This window comes from Malania oleifera, chromosome 6 (genome assembly GCF_029873635.1).
Source record: "Malania oleifera isolate guangnan ecotype guangnan chromosome 6, ASM2987363v1, whole genome shotgun sequence".
Classification (NCBI taxonomy): domain Eukaryota; kingdom Viridiplantae; phylum Streptophyta; class Magnoliopsida; order Santalales; family Ximeniaceae; genus Malania; species Malania oleifera.
In genome coordinates this window covers 111,718,425-111,743,084 of record NC_080422.1, presented here as the reverse complement: position 1 = coordinate 111,743,084, position 24,660 = coordinate 111,718,425, and the positions used below count along the sequence as shown (strand labels likewise).

Below are 24,660 nucleotides of genomic sequence, written 5' to 3'. Positions count from 1 at the left end.
TGGTAAAGAGGGAAAAAAGAAACTCCCTATTTTATCCTCCCCCGACAGCTCTCGGAGCCCGTGAAGTTTGCTCAACCTCCATAGCCAGAGCCCAGAACACCTGCATCAATATTCTCTCTCTCACTCTACTCGCAGAGCAATGGTGTCGACCAGTGCTTTCACAGCTAAAATTTCCAGCTTGAACGGAGCGACTGACTGGAAAAGGCCTTCCTCGACGTCGCTTTCCTTCTGTAACTCCCACTTTCTCTATCTCTGACCTTTTCCTTGTATCGTTTGGCAGTCACCTAATTTAGGGTTTTCGTTTGCATTTTGGACAGTTAAGTATGTGTATATGAGTTTGTATGAGAACGAAATTGCACGATCATTCTGCTTCAGTGTTTCATTTTGTTCGGAATTAAGATTTATGCCCGCTAATTTGAGTGTGAGATCATTGATTGTTTTATCAATATCTATACATATATATATATATATATATAGACAGGGGATTACCCCAGGTAGTCTCCATTTCTTTTTTCTCGAAAGTTTTTGTGTAAATATTATTTAAGTGATAAAGCTAATGACAATATTGAAAGTATTAGGTATCCCAAAATTAATGAGTAACTGCTTACAAGGCATAATTATCACATGGCAAACTTATAGTTTTCCCACGACTACATATAGATCATAACTCTTGCTTTGGTTTCTTCTTTTAAACATCCTTTCAATATCCCTAGACAAATTTTAAATTTTAATAAATTCTTGTAGTACTCTATCATATTCTCCAAGCAGCTTACAATAATTTATAGTGGGATAGAGAGTAATTGTTAGTGGCATATAAAATGAACTCAATTAAGATTATAAAAAAACGAAAAACAAAAAATAAAGCACAAAGAATTGTTTATTTTTATGAAATAAATGAAGAGATAGCACCTGCATGGCTAGTGTGTTGATAATAGGCATATAAATGCACACATACATATTGTGACATTGAGCCATTTTCAAGCATCTTGAAGAGGGCTTTGTTCAGCTTCAAACCACTTTAAAAAGAGCTTATCCTATGGTTGGGTGCAGGAGTTCAAGCCTTGGATTTGAAGATGTGTTTGATCCAACAAATCACTGAAAGATATCCTTGAAAAACACTATCAACCTTGATAAAAGAAAGGCAAAATGGCTTTGAAGTTTGAGCTGGTCATTACTCCTAGTTTAAGAAGATTATTTACTCTCTTCAAGCAGTACCTTTTGGGAAATTATTCTTGAGAAGATTGTGCATTACTTTAAAAAAAAGCTTTTAAAGAGATCATTCTTGGGCCTCAACGACACTTGTCCATTGATCAGTGTATTGTGAATCTATTCTTTCTAGAGGCTGCAATCTGCTGAGTTGATGGTTGCCATGTGTTAATTGTGGTTTAGCAGCTAAATTTTTTGATCTAGTTGGATCCCTTTAGATGTTTGGAGGTAGTAGATTGTTAATCAGGATTGGTGCTACCCAAAGTCTCCTTAAATCTCTCTTAAGACCTTGATATCATCTTACTCTGTGTGAGTTGGCTGAAAGCAAGCTCTGATCTCCATGTATAAACAATAAAATTTTCCTTGTTGTGAAAAGAGAAAGGGCTTATTGACAAAGGCTTGGTGTGTGGATCTTGTTATGAAGACACTAGTGGCTATGCTTTCTACATCCATGGCTCTTGCTGAAAATTAGATTGCTTTTGTGAAGAAGATGGTGCTGCAATTTTTGATAAAACTTACGAAAAATGTGGCCATCCTCTTTAATGACCTCTCAAGATTAGGCATTCTAGGCAAGAGCACACTTCAAAATTTTGGAAAGATGGTAGCATCCATGGCGGTGGCTCAGGACTCCCAAGTATTGTGTTGGGAGAAGTCCCCAAAATCAATAACCAGGGGAGAGGAGGCTAAAGAGGCAATAAGATCGATTATACCTTGTTAAAGATTGATATACATTATTGGCCGACAAACTAACACCTTAAGCTTTTAGTTGAAGTGGTAATCTAACATGGTATCAAAGTTGGTTACTAGGAGGTTTGGGGTTCTAGCCTTGTTGCATGCGTTTATTTTGTGGTGTTTAAAAATTTTGTATTCCCTGTAATGGGTTTATGTTTTGCATGTCTATCTCTTCATGTGCTATCAGGCTGCATGTGCAGGGGAGTGTTAAAGCTTGATATACATTGTTGGCCCAAAACCTAACAACTTAAGCTTTTAGGTAGAGTTATAATCTAACATACCTCAATAGGCCAATGTAGTAATAGATGTAGAAGATCGAGTTTGGACTTGTTGAACCATGTGGACAACATTATTATACTTCCCTTGGGATATGGTAGATAATGTACTCAACTCCCTAGTGCAGCAGCTATGTGCACTTTGGTAGGCTTGCCAAGGCTTGGGTTCTCAACTACCAAAAATAAAATTTATAAAACCTAACTAATCCCAAGTTTTATAGAAAGTAAGAAAGCCGGGTATTGATCCACTGGGACTCAAGTGCAGCTATTAACCACTTCCAATTTAGTTTACTATTACTTTGTGTAAAATAAAGTAAAAAGGAGAGATTTTTAAAAGGTTTTTCTAACAATTTACTGAAAGCATGTAAATTCTACATTAACTCTACTCCTACAAAGCAGTGCTCAGTTTATGAATCCGACTTAGACTGTCATGTGCGTAAACTACGTTCGATCAACTATCCATATTAGGCTAGACGGTGAAAGGAGCCATTCGAGGGCAAAGAGTTGCAAAGGTGCACCAATCGTCCGGAGCACGATCGGGTACCAGGGTATACTCTATCTCAACAATCACGAGAACCTCTTTGGTATCCGTAGCCTACTACGTATAATTGACTGAATCGATAGTAGTGCTATCCTATCCCTCAAGACTTCATCGTAATCCCAGCATTAAAGGTGCATGAAAGTAAAGGCATGGTATTGAAATCAAAGCAAGTAAAGTGCAAGGTATTTAAATGAAAGCAGGTAAAAGATGGCTTCAATTGCAAACTTAATAGTCTGTCACTAACAATCAAGCATATAACCGAGAACCAAGTTAGGAATTTAAATGAAAAACATGTAAATCTAATCTACTGTGGTTCTCAATGACGTTTTAGGTATGTTACTAACCCAAAAGTGGCCAAAGAGGAACCTTAAGCACATATTCGGAACTTAGTTTTATGCCCATTAGGGTTTATAAGATTTGAATTTCAAAATAGGAAAGTTTGTAGGAAATCTCGCGCGGTAGATTGTTGCTATCAACCTAGTCGCACCCATGCTTTCCCCTGGTTGCGCCCTGGTCGAGGCTCCTGGGAAATCAGGAATTCAAACTTTAGCATCTTCAACTTGGTCGCGCCAATGGGTCTTGTTGGTCGAGCTGTTGATCGAGACTTTCAGGATCTTAACTTCAGTCCCACTTTAGGAACTTGACTTGGTCGCTCCTCAAGGTCTTCTTGGTTGAGATGTTGGTCAAAACTCTCAGTATCTCTGACTCAGTAGGCTTTAGTATTGCGACCTAGTTGCCCCAGAGTGTCACTTGGTTGAGCTTTTGGTTGAACCTTGTAGCAATTCTTCTCCAGTTTGAACCTTGGAGTCTGCAGCTTGTAACCTGGTTGCCCCTGTGTTCCATTGGTCGCACCACATGGTCGAAAAGATCTTCTCTCCTTTGATGAGTTGAGGCTCTAGAGGTTTGGCTGAGCAGCTGATTTGTGCTTTATGTATCCTAAATACTTCCTTGGCTTCTATTAATGCTTAACTCTTCAGTTTTAACCTGTTTTTCCTGAAACATGAACAAACCTTGCGTAAGTCCGAACTATGTTAACAAAGGGCATATACAAGATAAAAGAAGACAAAACAAAGGTAAATGAGGGCCTAAAATAGTGCATTTTAGGGACTTATCACAACTCCCAACTTATACTTTGCTAGTCCTCGAGTAAAGTAAAAACTAAGAAAACCTATCTACCTCCTCTTTCGTGGGAAACACGGTTGCATTTACCTTAAGCAACAAGGCTTTAAACCCCTAGGTTGACCCTAGTTGACGAGTTGTAGTCTTGTGAGGGTTTCTAGGACAATACCCACAAACACTAATCTTAGTGAACATTAAAATAGAATCACATGCAACACAATTATGCCATTTTACGTACAAATATATAACCTAATTACACACAGGCTTTTCCATACATAACTCCATTATATACACAATTTCGCAACAAATTAGTCATGCAAGTCTCATCAGTGTATAGCCATCAAGAATAGCATAACTCACAAAGAAGCAACTAGTAATTACAATTCAGAGTTAATATCATGATGTAAATTCAAGTATGGATAGGCCATATCACAAGGCATGTGTAAAATGAATGATTTGTCACACTGGTAATCCCTGGACACCTACAGAACGGTTGTCTTAACTTAGCCTCACTGGCATACTCTCAAAATCACTCAAGAAGATAGGTTCACTCTTATATGTGAGGAAGAATGTCATGATCAAACATCCCACATGTTTTAAGGAACTAACACTAAACATGGAGTGAACTAGTCTCATAAGAATGGGATTCAGCCTATTCATGAGGTGTCAGGTCCTTCACCCTAGCATCTTCTCACTTACTTGCCACATCCAACCAAGACCACCCTAGATTGACTCATTCATAAACCAGGCGTGAGTACATCTTATGCATCGGACAGCTGAAGAATCTTCATACGTGCAAGATCATGTGTGTTGTGTCCCTAGCTTGACCTTTTTATATTTGGAGTAGGTCTTCTATGTATTTTTCATTTCTTTTCTTTTTTTTCTTTGTGCTCTTTTTACATTTTTTTTTATGGTCAGCTAGGACATTTTTCACAACTTTTATGTCTTCATACCACCAATGGAAAATTACGCTCGAAAAGAGGTCCATGAACTAAGTCTATCTCTAGGGGTGGCTCAATTTTCACGTCTTGAGTAAGCTGCAAGACTTGGATTTATATCTCCCCACTAAACATTACCTCTAGGCTAGCAAATGTAAAAACAAAGACTAGTATGCAAGGAATATCCAGAAAAAGGGAAGGTTGAGTTCCATGAACTCAGAGTTTGACGTCAACAAATCAAGAAAAAAAAAAAAATGAAAGGCTCAACAGTACCTCACAAGGTGTCATAGTCGCCACAGTTGTTCTCTTGGTGCTCTCAAGGAACCCTAAGTGCTACAAATCATGTGAAAGTGCATCCTAACCTTGTGAAGTACCATATGAATACAAGAGTTTATACAACCATATTAACACGAATGAACCATTAGTCTGCCCTCATAGAGTAGCAAATCAATACATTAGCTATAGCATGTGAAACTACACATGAGTAACTGACTACTTCGTCAATGAGCATAATAAGGTCATGTCAGTGATAGGCCTAAACATGTAACATCTAGGTTATAGAAAAGTATGTAAAGGTTATAATAGATATTAACATGGCATAAAATAAACAGTGTTAACTGAAAATTTGAAAAATTGTGTCATTTTTGTGCTTGAAATGTGCCATGCAGTGTTTTCCTACCCTCTACCCCCAACTTAAAACTTCAGTGTCCCTACTGAAGTGTGGAAAGAAAGAACTTGGAGAGAAAGGAAAGGAAACATTGCATGGTGCAATGAAATCTCTCAATGTACCTGCAAAATAACAACCATAAAATCCAGAAATAGCAAGCGCATGCATTAATACACCGTAGCAAAAACGACATTTAAACACCAAAAGCACCATGTATTTGCATTAAATCCATAGGCAGTACAATGTATATGGAGCATATCACAGCACAAGTACAACCCTTCCAAAAGCATGGTGAAGTGTAAGAAAAAGAAAATACAAAGAAAAGAAACGGAAAGAAACGAAAGAAAAAACAACATAAGTGTGCCTTAGTAGCATGGTACATATGCAGAGCCAGCAGCAATAAAGATCCTAAAAACCACCCCAATCAAAGTTGGAATCAAAATCTGAGTCAGAATCAGGGCAAGACGAGAATCATCGGCCCTCCTGGCATCCCTTTCCCGAGCCATTTCCTCCAGAATGCGGCGCAGGTTAGGAGTAAGGGGAGAAGGTGGCCTGCGCGATTGGAGGATTCAAAGTGGCACTGATTGGTCAGACATGTTCGCCAAGGGCCCTGTGGCCGCATCGAATGGCATGATGGGCCTATATGAAAAATGGAAGGGGAAGGGTAGCGGCTGGGGGATATGCTCTATAGTAGGAGGCGGAACAGATCGCGCTAAAGGGAACTGCACATGTCGACGGGTCACCCTTGGGCTCCCCTGTCTCTTGCGAAATCTGGTCATGTTCGGCCGAGGTTGCCCAACCCCTTGAGGAAGATCCCCTCGGCAGGCCTCGAACTCGCCATCGTGTGGTGGCAGGCAACTGCACATCATCAAAGTGCACTCTTGGAGCTTTTATCTCTTCCGAAATCCCTTCTTGGGCCTTTGGAGTCGCTCAACCCCTCAAAGAAGATCCCCTCTTTGGCAGGCCTTGATCTTGCTGCCACTTGGTGGCGGGGCCTGTGGAGCAGTCTTGCTCTAAGGTGGCCCTAGGCGCTGGTTGAGGAGGCATAGGCGAGAAGAGGCGAAACCCTAAGTTCACAGGGACAAGCCTGGTGGGGTCTACTGGAGCTAGGGCTGGCTAACGGAGGATCATCGGAGACTTCAATTAAGTAGAGGAAGCTCGGGCAACTAGGTTGGAGATGGGTGCGACGAAAAGAGACCAAGAGATAAGATGGGGGTGTAGTTCGAGCTTCGCAGGAGAGAAGGGTTTTAAACGATTTTATCAGGCTCGACTAGGTCGCGCTAGCTCCCATTCTAGTCGCACCTCGTCGCGCCTCGTCGCACCATCTCACTTGAAAAGGAATGCTGACTCCTGACCAAATCGCGCCGAGACTTGGTCGAACCTCTTGGCAATTCTCTAGTCCAAAAAAGTTCAGAGACTCGACTAGGTGTACCAACAAAGCGATGGTCGCGCACCTGGTTGAACCTTTTGGTACGTTTGAAGCTTAGAGGACTTTCAAGGCTCGACCAATTCGCATAATTGCGTGTTGGTCGCTCTACACTGCACTATATACAACTTAAGGACTCAAAAAGGAAAGACAAGAAAGAAAAATACGCGGGTTGCCTCTCAAAAGCGCTAAGTTTATCGCCTTTAGTCAGACGCAATGAAAGCTCATGCCGAACTTACCCTGGTTCGGAAGGCAGGGTTTCTTCCACCATTTCTTTATTAAACCAGGTCTCACTTACCCATAACTGCACCTCTAAACTGGAGGCCGAAGAATGAATTGCAAGAATTTGCTCATGTGGATCCTTCAAATCAGATATAAAGGGGCTCTCGAGCTGAAGTACCTCCTCTAAAGGATCCCTCAATAGAATTGAAGGGACCACGTCCTCAACACTTTCATCAATCATATCAACATCCACAGCTTGGACGTCATTGGGTAAATATTGGGAAGCGTGAAACACATTAAGTCGGAGCTGCATGTTGCCAAAGGACACGTCTATGATCCTTGACCTACATTGAATGCAGGCGTTAGCCGTAGCTTAGAAAGGTCGTCCTAATAGGATAGAGATTGGGTCCTTAGTTGGGTCTGAAGGTTCCATATCCAAAACAATGAAGTCAACAGGATAGTAGAACTCCTCAACCTTGACCAAGACATCCTCTATCACACCCCGGGGTTTCTTTACTGATCGGTTGGCGAAACTCAAGGTCACCGGGGTGGGCTTTAGCTCTCATAAGCTGAATTGCTTGAAGACCGAGTATGGAAGAAGGTTCACACTTACTCCTAAATCTAAAAGAGCCCTATCAATCATGTAATCACCAATTACACATGAGATGGTTGGAGCGCTGGAGTCTTTTAGTTTAGGAGGAAGGTGCCCTAACAAGATTGAGCTCACATGCTCGACTAGCCTCACTTGTTTATTCATGTTGCACCCTTGACTTCTGCTTCTGCGTGCATAGGTCCTTGAGGAATTTGGCATGCACAGGCACTTGCTTAATGGCATCTAAGAGAGGATTGTTGACCTTAACTTGTTGGAATGTGTCGATGATGGACTCAGTGGTGGTTTCCTTCTTAGATTTAAACGGTGCATGAAGAGCTACAGGGACATAACGGGGAAGTGCTCCTTCCTTTGAGAGGGTAGGTATCTCGGTATCAGCTACCGGACTAAGAGAAGGAGGATCACATAGTTCATTTTCGGGTTCTTCCCTCATCTTCTTCTTACCCTTTCCTTGGTCTAACTTCTCCCCTACCCTATTGTTTACCTCCCTACCACTACAAAGAATTGTTACAGCCTGGGCTTGCTCATTGTAAGATGAAGGTCCAGCAGTCAGCTCACAATTTACCCCATATTGGCCCTTAGGGTTCACTAGAGGCTAACTTGACAATTTTCCTTCATCTCTCTGACTCAAGGAAGTAGCTAGTTGCCCCATGGTGGCTTCTAGCTTGACAATGGATTGGGAGTGAGAGTGGAGTAATTGCCGATCAACTTGGTGATCAGCCTCAATGCCCTTGAGAGCTTTCAACATTGTCTCCTGGAAAGAATCGTATTTGGGTTGAGGAGGAGATGGTTGCTGAAATGCTGATGGTCTAGGGGCAAATGTGGGAGGATTTTGGGCATTTTGGTACAGGTGAGGAGGTGGAGCAGTGGGTAATATCTGAGGCCTTTGTGATTGAAAACCCGGAGCTTGTGGCCTCTAGGAGAAGTTATGATGCTGTTTCCACCCAAAATTGTACGTATTCGAATAGGGGTTGTTTGATGGCCTATCGTACCAATTATGGGTAGACTTAACTTCCTCCTGCACAAACTCAGACTGGGAAGTTGTGTGAGGGCAATTGTAATAAGTGTGTGAAGGATCAAAACATATGACACACACCTCTGCACACGTTGCTGATTGTGGTTGCTGTCCTAAGGACAATAACTGATCTAGCTTTCTCACTATGGTGTGCAATGTGGGTGCTAGGTCATGGCCCCCGGCTAACTCGCAGACTCCCTTAGGTTTGGAAGAGGATGGTTCGGATGGTCTATGAGCTGCGACTACGTGCTGTTGAGAATTTTCAGCTAGGTTCTCAAAGAGAGTCCAAACTTCATTCTCGTGTTTGGTGAGGAAAGTACCTCCACAAGATGCATCTACCATGAGACCCTATCTCGTTGCTAATCCTTTGTAGGAGGTTTGAACCAATTGCCACCTAGGGACCTAAGAAGTCTTGAAGCGCTCCCAGATCTCGAAAAACAGTTCCCTATCCAATTGTGAGAAACTAGTGATGACTCTCCTAAGCTAGTTAATCTTCCCAATTGGGAAGTACTTTTTCAAGAACTTGTGTTGCATAGTGGTCCAGTTGGTCATTGAATTCGGCTCTAAGGACGTCAACCAATATTTGGCCTTATCATTAAGAGAGAATGGGAAAAGCCTTAAGCAGAGGGCATCATCACTGAAATTATGGATGCGGATGGTAGAATAGATTTTGAGAAATTCATCTAGATGCTTATAAGGATTTTCATTTGAATTCCCATATAAATTGGGAAGCATTGAGATAATGGAAGTCTTGATCTGGAATTGCGCTACCTCGACATCTGGAAATAGGATACAAGACGGCAATGTGTAGGTGTTGGGTAATAAGTAGTCTCTAAGAGGCCAAAGTGGTTGCTCCGCCACCACAGGTTAGTGGGGAGCTGGGGTTCCGAAATTTGGACGGCGGGAATCAGATTACGTTCGGTCATAACTTTGGGTTTGGACGACTCAGTAAACTTGGGATTCAAGGTGGGTTTCCTAATGGACCTACATGACCTCTTAATCTTGGGGTCTATAGGCACTAGCTCAAGATCCAAAGAATGCAAACCCAGCATACACAAATATAGGACACAATCAAGACTTCAGTATATAAAACAAAAACAAAAATAAAAGAAAACAAAGAAAAACAAAGCAATAATACTCTAAACTAGAAATTGGCTTATAACCGTAACTAAGTCCTTGGCAACGGTGCCAAAATTTGGTAGGCTCACTAAGGCTTGGGTCCTCAACTACCAAAAATAAAATTTATAAAACCTAACTAATCCCAAGTTCTGTAGAAAGTGAGAAAGTCGGGTATCGATCCACAGGGACTCAAGTGCAGTTATTAACCACTTCCAATTTAGTTTACTACCACTTTGTGTAAAAGAAAGTAAAAAGGAGAGATTTTTTAAAGTTTTTTCTAACAATCTACTGAAAGCAAAAATGATATCATTAATCATAAGTAGTGAATCAGAAGTTGAATCATCATCGGAATTATCTTCTGAAACAGGAGAAGAATTTATTAATGAAATTCAAAAAACTTCATCATCAAAATCATCCTTAGATAGAGAATCATGTAATGAAGAAGTAGGATTTTGTTTTTGTGACAATTGTTCAAAAAGTATCAATGTAATTACTAAAGAGAGTGAAGTTATGCTTGAAATGATTGAACACATCGAAGATCCAAAAATTAAAAATAAGTATTGAACAAGACTAAAAGAACAATTAGCTGAAGAAAACCTAAATTTAAACAAGGATATGATATCACTGATATAATCAGTAGATATAGAGAGAAGGAATCAATAAATGATAATAAAGGTAATCAACTGACTATTCAAGATTTGCAAAGAGAAGTTAAAAATACAAAAGAAGAAATTAATAAGATTCAAATTGAAATAAATAAGTTACAACTAAAAGTTAGCTCATTAGATAAAGGAAAAACAAAAGTTGAATTAATTGAATGAGATGACAAAGATGAAGACAACAATTTTCAAACAGATTATGAAAAAGAAGCTTTTTGAGGATATTTATCAAAAGTCAACATTCATAAGTGGTATACAAAAGTAAAAATTGTTATTAATAAAACATTCGTGTTAGTTGCTTGCGCCTTATTAGACACAGGTGCTGATATGAATTGTGTTCAAAAAGGGTTAATACCAACTCAATATTATGAAAAAGCAAATACTCAAATATATGGTGCAAATGATGCAAGATTACAAATTAGATTTAAAATTTTTGATGTTCATATTTGTAATAAGGAGATATGCTTAAAAACAACCTTCATACTTGTCAAAAATATACAACAAGAAATTATACTTGGTACACCATTAGCTTCTTCTTTTGTTAGGGTATTTATATTATTTTTCTTAAGAAGTTCTTCAATTTTTCTTGTAATCTAATCTTCTTTAGGTTCAAAGCTAAATTTAATATCAGTCATTGAGAAAGGTTTGAATAAAGGTCCTTGTTTTTTAACTTTACTTGATTCTCCTTTTTCAAAGGTACTATTGATCTTAACTTCTGACATTCCTTGTAAAATATTTTCAATTCTTGTTGATTGGTTTGCAATTGATTGAAGCATTTGGTTTGCATAATTATTTTGACTAACTAACTAATGATCAAAATCATTATTAATATTTTTAACTTCTTTGAAGGGTAATGCAATTACTTCTGTTCCCTTATATTGAATTTTGAAAGAATCTTTTGACCGATATGTTGAAGATACGTAATTATTATCTAATAACTTCCATTTATTATTATGAATAACATTTACAATTTGTCTATCTTTTAAATATTTGAAGAATAAAATATCTTTATGAATTTTTTGCATTTCTTCTAACCATTCTTCTCTTATTTTTTCTCTTTCTTCTTTATTATATTTCTCAAAAAATTTATCTCTATTCTTTTGATTAAGTTTATGTTTATAATCTTCCCTTAAAACTTCCATATTTGGTTCAAACTTTTTACTTATGGTTAATAAATTTTCCCTTTGACCTTCTTTTTTTAAGGCTTCTCTCTGTTCTTCATCTAAAGCTTGAGACATTGTTGGTGAATTAGATTCTTCGGAATAATAACCTTGAGGAATTTCTGGTTCAAAATTGATTCCTTTAAGTTTATAATACTTATTAGGTTCAGTATAAACACTTGAAATACTTTTTCTTCCTAACTCTTTTGTTATTCTTGAACTTGGTTGTCCTACACTTCTACTTCTTGTTAATAGTGATTGGAAATTTATTTTGACATTTCCAGTTTGATCTTGAATAATACTTGTGGCTATAGTCTTTTGAACACTTATAATTTTTTCTTCATTATTTTCATTTAAATTGTCAAATTCCCATCCCCCCCCCCCCAAGTTTGAATCTCATGCCAAAGAAGTTTCTTTGGTTGAGATACCAACGAGGTCCTCTCATAATTAGCTTGAAGTAAAAGAGTTTCACCTTTTGGACTTTCTTTAATTGCATTTGGAAAAACAGTTGAAGTTGTGACTTTGTAGTAAATTCTGTAAATCATTTTTAAATTTGAAGATCTTGAATCCATATTATAATTTTTTGTTTGAATATCTAGTGTTAATAACTTGTAAATTGACTCATTATGCAGATTTGCCTTAATATTTGGATAACATTCAAAATAAATTGGACCTTCTACTATATTGGATTCTAACATTCCTAATAATGAATCATTAAATTCGTGATGTCTAGCATCTCTAAGTAAGATGCAGACTAGTTTGTTAAGACCGGCTCTTGTTAAAGGAAATAGTCCTACTTGGACCATCCCTATATGAATTCTATCATATTTTGACCTAAAGACTTCTAAATCTTCTAAATTTAGTAATCTCTTTTGCTGCCTAGCTTCATTCGTAATTAAGGAAACTGACTTATTAACAATTTTGACTAAGTATTCTTCATTGACTTCTAATGATCCCTTTTGCTTAATTTTTTGAGCTTCTGTTTTAGTCATCTTCCAAATCTCTTTTGGATCTTGCTTCGGTAAGTCTTTACTATTCCAGTTTGCTAATCTCTTTTCAATTTAGCCGAATGAAATTTGAATTTCCTTTTTGTCTGTTCGTTTGTTTGATGAAGATTCCTTTTGTTTCATATCAACTTCTTTAAAAAACTTTCCTGAAGTTTTATTACTTCTAACCAATCTATCCATACTTCTTAAATTTTCTTAATTTGCAACTCTAAGACTCTTAATCGGGACCACCCTTACATGCTCTCCTGGCTCAATGGGCTGACCATCGGATTTTCACTGGCTGACCAACGCTTAAGTGAATTAAAAGATGCAATTTTCAGAAAATTTTAGAAGAATTTTCAAAAATCAGGTTTTTGATTTTTTGTGCCGTAAATGATTCTTGTTACTTGAGCTGGCACCCCCCAGTGTCCTTTTGAATTAAATGATAGTTTATAAAAATAAAAAAGAAGAGAAAACTGCTACCTTTGTGTAATGTTATTGATTAATTTGCTTCACAACCTTATTATTTGTATCTGATCCACACAGTCATGTGCTTACGAAGGACTGTATATGAGCTGCTCTGCAAATAAACAGGCATTTTTTAGCCACACAAATAATTGTAAGTTAATATATTTCTTGCTATTTTGCTTCATATCTGGAGATATGAATAATAGTCGGTGGCTTCTCAAATTATTTGCACTTTTACAATGCTCAAGTAAAATTTATTTTTGCTTTTTTTTTTAAATTTTTTTCTCTGCAATTTAAGTATATGTTTGTATTAATGTTGATTATCACTTTGAAATATCCCTGTAGAAATCGATGAAACTACCACAACAATATAGTATCATGTTGCAGAATTAATTGCATTGGGGTTGATTTTTTGTCTTTGTTCATAAAAAAAAAAATTTTCTTTTTTTATTTAGACTATCATTATTTCAACTGGATTTCCCAATCTAGTGTGAAGAAAAAAACATGCAAGCAAGAACATGGAGAAGAAATATACATGAAATAGTAATACCATGCGTAAAACCCATGATCCAACCACTTTTGATTACAAAATCTAGGAAGAAATTTTGGAAAGGGTTATAAGGAAGATTGATTTTGCTTGTTTTGCGTTGTCCTATCTCCTGGGATTTACAAAGTAATTTGTTTGGGATATTTGGTGAAATTTGGGTCGAATCATGTTTGGAGGCTTTTGTAAAAGGAAATAGAGGAAAGCCTTGTGACACTCTAATATTCTGGCTATTATTTGGTGCATTTGGTTGGAAAGAAGTGCTACTTTTAAAGTTGTTGCCACTTCTTGTAATATGCTTTTGAGAAGAGTGGTCTTCTTGGCGTCCATTTGGTGCTTGACAAATGGATTCTTTTGGTCTATTTCTTTAGGAAGACATGCAGCAGGATGCTGTTATTCTTGTATTTACTTTCTTTTTGTTTAGCTGATTTCTTTTGTAATGGGAGGATATCTTGTCCTCTCAGGTTTTTTCTTTTCTTTTGTTTATCCCAAAAGAAAAAAAACAGACGGGGGGGAATACTAACCTTTGGATTCAACATAGCTGTGCCAAATTTATTTCAATGGTTGCACAAATGCATTGCCTGAAAGTGTATCTGGCACAAGGCAAACACAATCAAAAAGCTCTCACAAGCACATCCTCACTCTCTTGAAGAGAGAGAGAGAGAGAGGGAGAGGGGGCAGCTAATTGTGCTGGCTAAAGCCTATGGCAGCCCCTCACCGTGGATTATATTAGAAGAGGAGAGGAGAGAGTGTGCCTGGCCCCTATGTGTGCCATAACCCTAATCTCAGCTGGGGCTTAATACTTCTTCTCCTCCTTATTTCGAATTTTGCCTCTTCCATATGCGTCTTTTGCATTTAACCTCTCTTTTGATTTTAACTGCCCCTTCTTTGTCTGACCCCTTAGGTTCATTCTGATCTTATCAGTTACAATGACATTAATCTTTGTTCTATATGCCTAGTAATGTCTCAAATAGAAACAAAATGGTAAAGTGAATGGTTCTGGCCAGTCACGGTTTTAAAACCATGATCTAATTATTTTATAGAGCAGCAACCCACTTAATTAACATTTAATATTTGGGCCTATGGATGATTATGCATTTTGATTGAGATTCAACTTGGGCCACTAATTTGAAAATTGCATATCCTAAAGCCATTTGCTTCAATGGCAAATACATAGATATTATTGCATGATTATTTAATGGATGGTTGGTCATTATATATGCATGTCAGGTCTACAAGGAGGAGTGGTGTCTCTTGGAAAGAGTATGTTTTGGGGTGTAAGTTCAAGCCAAAGAGAGGCAGTTTATGAGGGATTCATCTTGAGTTGTTCCTCCTATACATTTCTTTTCTTAAATTAGAAAAAGGTTTTTGGGTTATCACAAATTCTGTGGAGAGAGTGTTAATCTCATGTTTCTCTCATGTTGATAGTAATTAAGCTGTTGTCAGATTGCGTGTGGATGTAGACCTAGTGCCAAAGCACGTATTTTTATTTTTTATTTTTATATGAGAAAAAGAAATATATTAACAACGAACCAATGAGTACAATGAGGGGAGAATGAGAAGTCTTCCCAAGAAGAAAACAAAATACAACAAAAAATAATTACCCAAGTGCTGCCTGCCAATCCCTAACAAGATTGGGCAGTGGCAAACCCCTAAAGAATCCGAAAGAATTGACCCATAGGGATGCCAAAACGACCACGTAAATCTTTGTGTGTGGTTGTTTGATTTTCTTTTATTTCTTGCAATTCTATCTTGTGCCTTTTCCAATTGTGATGTGAGTGATCCTCTTGGCCCAACAAAACATCTGCTAAATGAAGATATTCCCCTTTTCTGGAGATTGTTAATAGTAATAATCTTCCTCAAAGTTGACCTCCAATCAAAGAAAGCTGCTTTTGTAAGGGCTAAACATTTCCGCATGGCTTTCCAAGGGAAATTGTTAATAGTAATAATCTTCCTCAGAGCTGCCTCTTTTGTTAAGGGCCACTTAGGCTCATTTAGATTATACCAATAGAGAACTCTGTTGCTTAAGTAACCAAAAAAATCAGCAAGTTTGTTAAGCTTCCAGTCATGGACATGTCACTAAACGATTGTCCCAGATTACTTCATTGTTTGAAAGTTGAAAAAATGCGTACCTACCGAAGCATCCTTATCACAGGCCAAACTGAAAAGTTTGGAAACTGAATGCTAGGCGGGGATAGCCTACACTATTTCATGCCAAAATAAAATGTTATTCCCACTTTCCATGTTGAAGTGAATGAAGGTGAAAAACTCATTCCATCTTTTGCTGAATCTGTTTTCCAGGCACCCATCCATTGGGTTCTCTAACTTCTGTGGAGGTCCATCCATTGTGATCAAGGCTATAGCCTTAAACAACAATATTTCTCCAATATAGTTCTTTTTCATTCATGAATCTCCACAAGGAGGGCATTGTTGAACACAATGTGAGATTTGAGACCCAAGCCACCTGTTTTTGGTTGCTTCACTTGCTTGACAACAACCCATTTAACTATGTGGTATTTGAATCCCTCTCCCATATTTCTCCAAAAGAATCCTTTCTGAGTATCTGGAATTCTTTTAGCCAGGGATGGGATGGGGAAAAGGGACATATAATACTCCAGGAGATTTGAGACAGTGCTCTTGATGAGGGTGAGTCTTCCACCTTTACAAAGGTAATTTCATTTCCAACCTGCAAGTTTTTTTCCCAAATCTCCCAATAGTAGGCTCCCATACTCTTTATCTTTAAACATGGCTCCAAGTGGAACCACTGAATAAGTCAAAGGAAAGGCTCCCAACTTGCAGCCAAGATACCAGCCACAAAGAAGCTGCATGAGTCATCACCAATAGGTTTAAGTTCAAATTTTCCCAAACTGTGTTTAAATCCTGAAATTGCATCACAACAAAAGGGGTGCATCTCAAATGGAAAATTTGTTGAGCTTCTGCCTCGCAAAAGACTATGATGTCATCTGCGAAAAAGAGATGAGATACTTCCATTTCTTCCAGTACTGAGCCCCTTGAAGAGTCTTGTCTTTGTGGCTCTTGCAACAAAGTAATGAGATTACCATAATGAATAAAAAAAGGAGAGAAGGAACCACCTTGCGACAAGCCTTTAGAGGAGTGGAAAAACCTTGAGGAGCAGACATTAATGAGAGTGTACTAAATGGCATATTGATGTATTGTTCAGTCCACCTGCACCACAAATCACTGAAATTAAAGAATGTAGCGAATAAAATTTCAACAAACACATCCAAGGGATTTTCCAATGTCAAGTTTACAAAAAGAACCCCTCTTCCACCAAACCTATGGTGGGAATCCACAATTTCAGAGGCAACAAGGCTGCATTGGTAGTCTGTTACCTTCAACAAAGGGATGATGATGCTAGCCAATAACTAGACTCAAATCAAGCACTTTGAATAAAGTACATACTTGCCACCTAGCTGATAGTGCCGAAGTTTTTTATTTCAATGCTCCCTACTTTCTTAGAGAATAAGACAGAAAAAATTGAATTAGTGTTGCTTAAAGCTGTTCATAGTGTGAAAATCATCAAAAAGATTGACGATGTCAGATTTGAGAAGATCCCACCTAGAGCTTTGTCATCATTACAGTCCTTGAGAGTGGAGAATTTCTTCCTCACTAGGTGGGCTTTCAAGCACAAGGCAGTAGAATTATTATTCTTGTTAAAAATTGTTGGCCCACAAGGACCACTCACCCTGCAATTGGCAAAGAGGCAAGCTAAAATTGTAAGAAATAAAAAAATATTTGAAAAATCAGAACACTAGAAGTTACGTGGTTTAGCACTAAGCCTACACCCATTGGCAATCCGACGAGAGTTCAAGAGTTCAATTACTATCAAGGTGTAGAAAAAAATATAACGTAGAAAGTTCATCACTCCTCTCCTCACAATTGTGAAAACCCACAACCCTTCCCGAACCTAAGAAAGAAATGTGTAGGAAGAAGAACCCAGTGTGAACCTCTTCACAAATTCACTCTCTTTTGGCTTGAACTTACACTCCACAAGGCACAACTCACACCTCCACATAGCAATCAGATCGCACTCCTTATGTAAACCCAACAGGCATATAATGACCACCCAATAAACAACCATTCTACAATATCTATACAATAATCCTCAAAGTCAAGACATGAGTTTGAAAAGATATGATCTTGCATGCTTGGGAAGTTAAGTTTTTCAAGGAAGAAACCACCCAGTTGCAGAAGTCATCCATGCATGCTTGGAAAGACAAGCCGCCACTAATGCATACCAAACTGATTAGTTTTGAAAACAAGATGGAAATTGTTATTTATTCTCCATGCAAGGTGCAACTTCCAAACACCCTTCCTTTTCATTTTTATTTTTATTATCTATATATATTTTATCATTTGAATGAGTTGGTTCCTAACACATGGCCGAGACAAACCCAACAAATCTCCACCTCACGCATATCATCCACCTTGATAAAATCACCACTTGCCTGCTAATACCACCAGATTTACCTTGGCCTGGAACATAGAGAAGTTCCACTTTGCTCATCCTTCTCTATTAGAAATATCATCATCCTTTCCCCAAAGTGGACTTTGAGTTTGTTGCCCCCACCACCTTTCACTTCCTTAAAAAGAACTTCATTTTTCCATGCACTTGAACCACCTGCATTTTTCATTAATGTGATACCAATTAACTTGTAAAAGTTTCTTACTCGGAACCCTTCATCACCACAAATGACATATTTTAATATATCTATCTTAACCCATTAACTCATAACCTCTCAAATCTAACTCTTAAGAGTGAAACCAAGTTTTCTTTAAAGCGCAGTACGTGCATAACATTTTTAGGAATTCTCACTACACCATCGTAATTTTTTATCTGAACACAACTAAGTCCCACCACTTAGATTTTGAGTTCTTTACCATTGTCACAAAGCTATCCTCTTCACAAATATCATAAGAATAAAACTATGATCTATATAAGCACATATGATGATTTGTACCATTATCAAGAATCAATTTTCATCAATATTAGAACCCTCACTAGCAACATACACTTTGCTCTCACTACTAATGGCAACAAAGTCTTCTACTTCATCTGTTTCACCTTCATGTTGCCTTGGTTCCCTCTATAAGGCATTCCTTCTTGACACACCCTTTCTTTCCATAATGCCAACAAACAAGTCTAGCATTATGGGTTTTTGAATGACTTCTTGATAATGTCCTTGTTCACTCTACCATCCATCATGTAGTAGCAAGAGTTTCATTCGACCGAACCCAAAGCTCTCTATGGTTGCCTTCCTCGGAAGTTCATTGGCAAGAATGTGGTCATCACACATCCAATTTGAGTGGTTCTTTGGAATGACTAAATTTCATGATGAGACCATCATAAGTATTTAACAATGTACAAACTACAAAGCAAAGTCATGCCTTGTCTTGATGTTGTAACATTACACCAAGGCTCTCCAATTGAGTTCGAATGTCATGGAAAACATTTAAGTGATCAAACACTTTGCCACCTTCACTCATCTTCAAGGAATGGAGTTTCCTCTTCAAGAGAATTTGATTGAAGAGAGATTTAGTCTGATACAAGCTTTCCAATATTCCCACAAATTTGCAGCTGTTTTTTCACTTTTTATATTGAACAAGATTTCATCTATGTTGCGAAAACAACACCATGTTGAAGTCACCTCCAATGATGGACCAAAATTTTGATTTTGATGGAAATTTCGAGGGTCTCTTAATTTACGAAAATTTCGGCTATGATTCTTTCCATTCTTATGTCTTATTTTTTATAGTTTGTCCTTTTTCAAGAAATTTCAATTTCGATTAAAATTTTGATTTTGATTTGAAGAAACATTGGAAACTTATAATAAAGTATGGAAATTATGAATGAAACTTTCGGAAGTATAAAAATAGATGATTTTGAATATAAACATCGGATGGGATGGTTTTCTCCAATTTGTGAGATTTCAAGTGGGAAATGGGGCCAATGTGTTCTGGCATGATGTGTGGCATGAGATAGTAATCTTAGAGTTGTCTTTGCTTCCATCTATAGCTTGGCTAGCGACAGAAATGCCCTTATCAGTCATCATCTCCAAATCTATGTGGCAGATTGGGTACTTCATGCACTCCCTGACAAAATTCTCTATAGTTTCTTTTACCAAAATATCCTCAACAAACCAAAATGGGCTTTGGACAAAAATGGTGTTTTCACTATTAAATCTTTCTACAGGAAGCTCTTCTCAATGGGAACAAATTGCAACAACTCCCCTTGGATTCACGTTTGGAGGACAGCAGCCCCTTCAAAGGTTTCCTTTTTTGTTTGGGAGTCTGCACATTGAAATATTTTAACCCTTGACAATCTGCAAAAAGAGGGCTTACAGTTACAAATACGTGTTTTCCTTGTATGGCTGATGCAGAGTCAGTCAACCACATTCTTCTCGACTGCCCCTGGGCAAGGAACTTGTGGAATTTTATTCTTTCCTTGACCAGACAGCAGTGGGTTATGGCAAATTCAGTTGGAGGGGATATTTGGGCTTGGAAAGGCATTAGAGCCACCAAAGAGAAGCTAAAGGCCTTGAACCTCATCCCTCTTACGATCTTTTGGTGTGCTTGGAAAGAAAGAAATAAGAAAGTCTTAAAGGATACAATTATTTTGCTTCACATTTGCGAAGAGCAGTGGATTGCTCTTTTTTTCCAGCTGGTTTAATGAGGAAATTGTTGATGATCATAATGTAATCCGTGGTGTTTGCGACACTCTGCAGAGTCGTTGATTTTTTGTACCATGGGTAGGCATCCCCTTGATGCCTTGCTAATATAAATTTCTCTTTGCTGTTAAAAAAATAATAATCTAAAAACAAAATGAGAATCCCAAAATTTCTCTTTTCCAGTTTTCTTTTGAATTTTTAAATTTGGAGATTTCAGCAGAAATTTTGAAAAATCCCAAAATTTCGGAAGAAATTTTAGAAACTGATGATAGAAACCTGATTCCATTTTGAGCCCTCCCAAAATTTACCACACTGCTTCCAATTATCCAGGGGGCATCCCATCTAGCCGTGGCCTCAAAAAGCTTATGCCTCAACAGTTGTCTGGAAGGTCCTTCACCACGGCCATATACTCCGGTAAAGAGCCAGACAAATTTATCATCCAATTTTTTGAATAAGCACGATTCCAAGAAAGTTTAATAGTTTGTTCAACTCTTCCTTCCAAATAACTATAATCCATCCAGCACTTCAGCAGCTCTTAGATAGACCCAGTTGCTCTTTTTATTACCCCCCCATTACAGCTGACTAAAAATGTATCAATAGTCTACATTTTGGTTTCGTGCTAGCAAATTACATCTCCATTTCATTCTTTAAGAGAGCATTTTTCACAACTGCCCTTTCAGATTTATTGTTTAAAACCTTAACATTCCAAAAATTATTTCTCATTGTCATAAATTCAGGGATAACCCAGCCACAACTAGCTTCCTCCCAGTCTGAAAATCCTCCACTCGTCACAATTAACAGAGAATGCCAGCCTTTTTTGTTCTTTGTTCGTCTCCTTCCTATTGCTGTCCAAGGATCTTTTAATTATTATGTTTTTCTCCTCCTCTGTTTTCTCTCTCCTCAAGAAGACTCCTCAAAACCATCACAAGAATCTCCAATTGCCCTGCTAACCATCTTTTCTTCACAAAGTACCCAGCTGGGAGCCTGTTCATTTGATTGTGCACAATCACTGTTTGGTCCCTTAAGTTCCTCAATCACTGCAAAAATTCTTTGGGTTGCCTTCTGAAGGTTTGTTGAAGATAGGGACTAAAGCCAGACTGCTGTCTCCTTCACTGAGTTTCAGCGAGCCATCATTATCAGGTAGGCTGATCATTGCATGGTCTATTAGGTCCTAGGGACTAAGAGAAGTTGTTTGTGTTTCATGTGTCTATTGGGTCTTCAGCCAAGGCATGATTGAAGAGGACTGGCTGATTTAAGAGAGAAATGGGTTGAGTGGAATTTAAGTCCCATCCATAACTCTTTAAAACTGGTGAAGGTTTTGGACGATGAAGTATCAGGCCCAATCTCTTCAAATTTAAAGTGCGGTGGCCAGTTGTTTGCTGCTACCTGTTCCAGTCTCAATCGGCATGCAAATAAGTGTGTGGAACTATGGTTTCAGTCACCTGTTCCATGAGTTTGGCTGAAAATCCTTTGCTCATCTCTTCAAATTTTTGTGTAGGGCTCAATTCTAGTAGCAAGGAATACTCTTAAATCGGAAATCGACTTCGACTTGCTCTAGGTGGTGAAGTAGAGCAAAGGCCCTCGTCCCTTGATTGCGAAGCAGGATTCCTTAGGGTGCTTCCTTGGAGATTAGAGTCCTCTCCAAGGAAGTGCCTTGAGGAATCCTGCTTAGCAATCGAGGGAGGAGGGCTGTTGCTCTACTTCACCACCTGGTTGTTATGGAACAAGTCGGAGTCGATTTCTGATTTATGAGTATTCCTCGCTGCTAGAATCCTTCTTTAACTCAAAATGCACTATTTTTCCTTTAGTGAAGTGACTCTTGGGCAAGTGGCACGAACGACGAGACTAAAGTAGTCCTTCAAGAACAAAGTGAGGGCAGTCCCCCCCCCCCCCCCCCCCCTTCTGGAGTACCCAAAATCGTAGGGGGAGAGGGACTGCCACACATTGTAGTGATCGAAGGACACAAGGTGTGTAGAGCTTCAGTTTGTCAAGGAATAGAATAAAGGACTTTTGAAAAAGGAGGCGAAAAAAAATTGAAAATTTTCCAACTTGTCCATAATCAATTATCAATATGGAGCCAGCATCGCTTGGCTTATCAAGTAGAGGAAATTGCATAGTGAAGAGGAACTAAGTGCTGGAGGGAGAGGGTGAGAACCCATTTCCTGGCTTATACTATATGAGATGGTTGGTTTGCTCAGCAGGCTCTCTCTATCTTAAAAAGAGATTGTCATGACGCTTTGGTTACGAAGGTTACCAGGGTCTAGGTTTATAAATGGATTCAGTCAACGAAAGTCCCTCCAACTCAATCAATATTAACAACATTTCATGACCGGTTAGGCTTGGTTTCAACATCAGCTGGTTCAGACCTTCACTTAGTTTCACCCAAGCTTTATCTTGGTCATGGATAGATCACCCAGGTTCAGGTCCATAAGCAGTGACAATTGCCCTATGAAGACTGGCTTTCGCTATGGCTCCAGTGGGTTCCCTTAACAAAGCCACTACCTTTGAGTCGTCGGCTCAATTTTCAACAGGCACGCAGTCAAAGCCCTAAGCTCCTCCCACTATTTGAAAGATTACGGTTTCATGTTTTATTTCACTCCCCAATGGGGGTGAAAGGAGTGGCTGATAAAGTGGCCATAGTAAGGCCAGGAGCAAGGCACATCCATCGATGGATGCTTTACACCAGTTCGATGAATTGCCTTTATTGGCATGGGTGGGAGTTTTTCTGTGCTTGAACCTAATACTCCCTGTGGTCTTTCAGTTGGCATCTGGTTGGATTCTCCAACCAAGTTCCTTGGTGGCTATTGAAACCTTACACCACCCTCAAGTCAAAGCCCTTTTGGAAAAGTGGGAGTTCTCGATCCACCTTTATTTATTTCTGACTGCAATAAATCTGCTGAAGGTGTTCATTTTTAGTTGGAATGCTAGGGTTTTCCCCATGGTTTGTAATCGCGGTCATGGGTAACTTCGCGTAACGGTTGCGGGACGTGGGTGTTACGTAACGCGAAGCGGGTGTAACTATCGTGAATTTTTTTCATGCATGCACAACCATGTCAAAATCAAAAAATAAGCATGAAATCCATTAATACATGATTTTTAATGAATTTTGAAGGCTTTCATTCAACCTACAAATGTTTTTTAATGGGCATTATGATTTTTATATTAATTTTAGTGCGCTATTTACAAAAAAAAAAACATATTTTTTTATAGTTTACATTACTTTAATGAGTAAAAAGATGTAGAAATATAATTAAAATGAACAATCAATTAATTAAAGTCATAAAGTTACTACAAATGAATCAATAGACTCAATACTCAATATACACATTACACATGCATGAATTTAAAAAGTCATTAATATCAAATATCAATAAATAGTTGAAAAATACATGAATACAATATTACAAATTTATAACATAACACATGTCACCACCAAAAAGAACAATGTGGAGGGCCTTCATAATTTGCATCTGTATCTTAAGATTGGGATTGGAAATTATCTCCCCATCCTTGTGGAAATATATAGCTGAATAAACCCAAGTTTGCGTCATTTCGTTGTTGCTCTTGAAAATGTACTGGTGGTGAAAATTTAATTAATATAAGGGGTGCATAATCTCCTCTTTGACCATATCCTAAATAATGTCCATAAGTTGGGGCTGGCTCTGGGTAGTGTGTAGAAGAAGACTCACTAGATCTTAAGATTCCTGATTCACTAGGATAAAAATGTGAGTCACGAGATGCATAATGTGGATATGTTGGATGAGATCCATATGATTGTGATGATGAACCATCTAAACCAAAGTCGCCAAAACTATGAACCACACCATATGAATCTTCAGTAGAATCACTAAGATCACCACGAGCACTCCTTCTCCTGGGTTGTGAAGATTGGTTCCCTGGAGGAATACCCAAGTCATAATTTTCAGGTATATCATGTAGTCCATAATGATCAGAAGGATATATATTACTTACTAATGATGTCCCTGTGTCATATCCATAATTATATTCTATACCGTCGCCGCCACCACCACCACTACCACCCTCACCCCAACCCCAGCTCCAGCACCACTATTACCATCATTTTCACTTGGTGGGTTCAAACCAAGATTGTCATCACTTAGTGTACGTTTAGGGCTTGAACTTGAATCATCATGCACGTTTATTGGTGGTTGATCACTTCCTTCTACAGTACCACCAACATCTTTATTTAACCAATTTGAATTGTCCTGACTGTCGAGTAGTGGTGTCTCTCTCTCCTCTAACCATTGACTCAAAGGATCTCAT

General features: G+C 38.3%; 1 protein-coding gene across 1 annotated transcript in view; it reads left to right on the top strand.

Annotated features, from left to right (window-relative positions):
• LOC131157268 (1-acyl-sn-glycerol-3-phosphate acyltransferase BAT2, chloroplastic) overlaps positions 1 to 24,660 on the top strand; it is a 33,872-nt gene continuing 9,212 nt past the window's right edge. Inside the window, exon 1 of the mRNA XM_058111270.1 lies at positions 1 to 230. Coding sequence (XP_057967253.1) covers positions 140 to 230 — 91 coding nt within the window. The 5' untranslated portion in view covers positions 1 to 139. The remainder of the gene's footprint in view (positions 231 to 24,660) is intronic.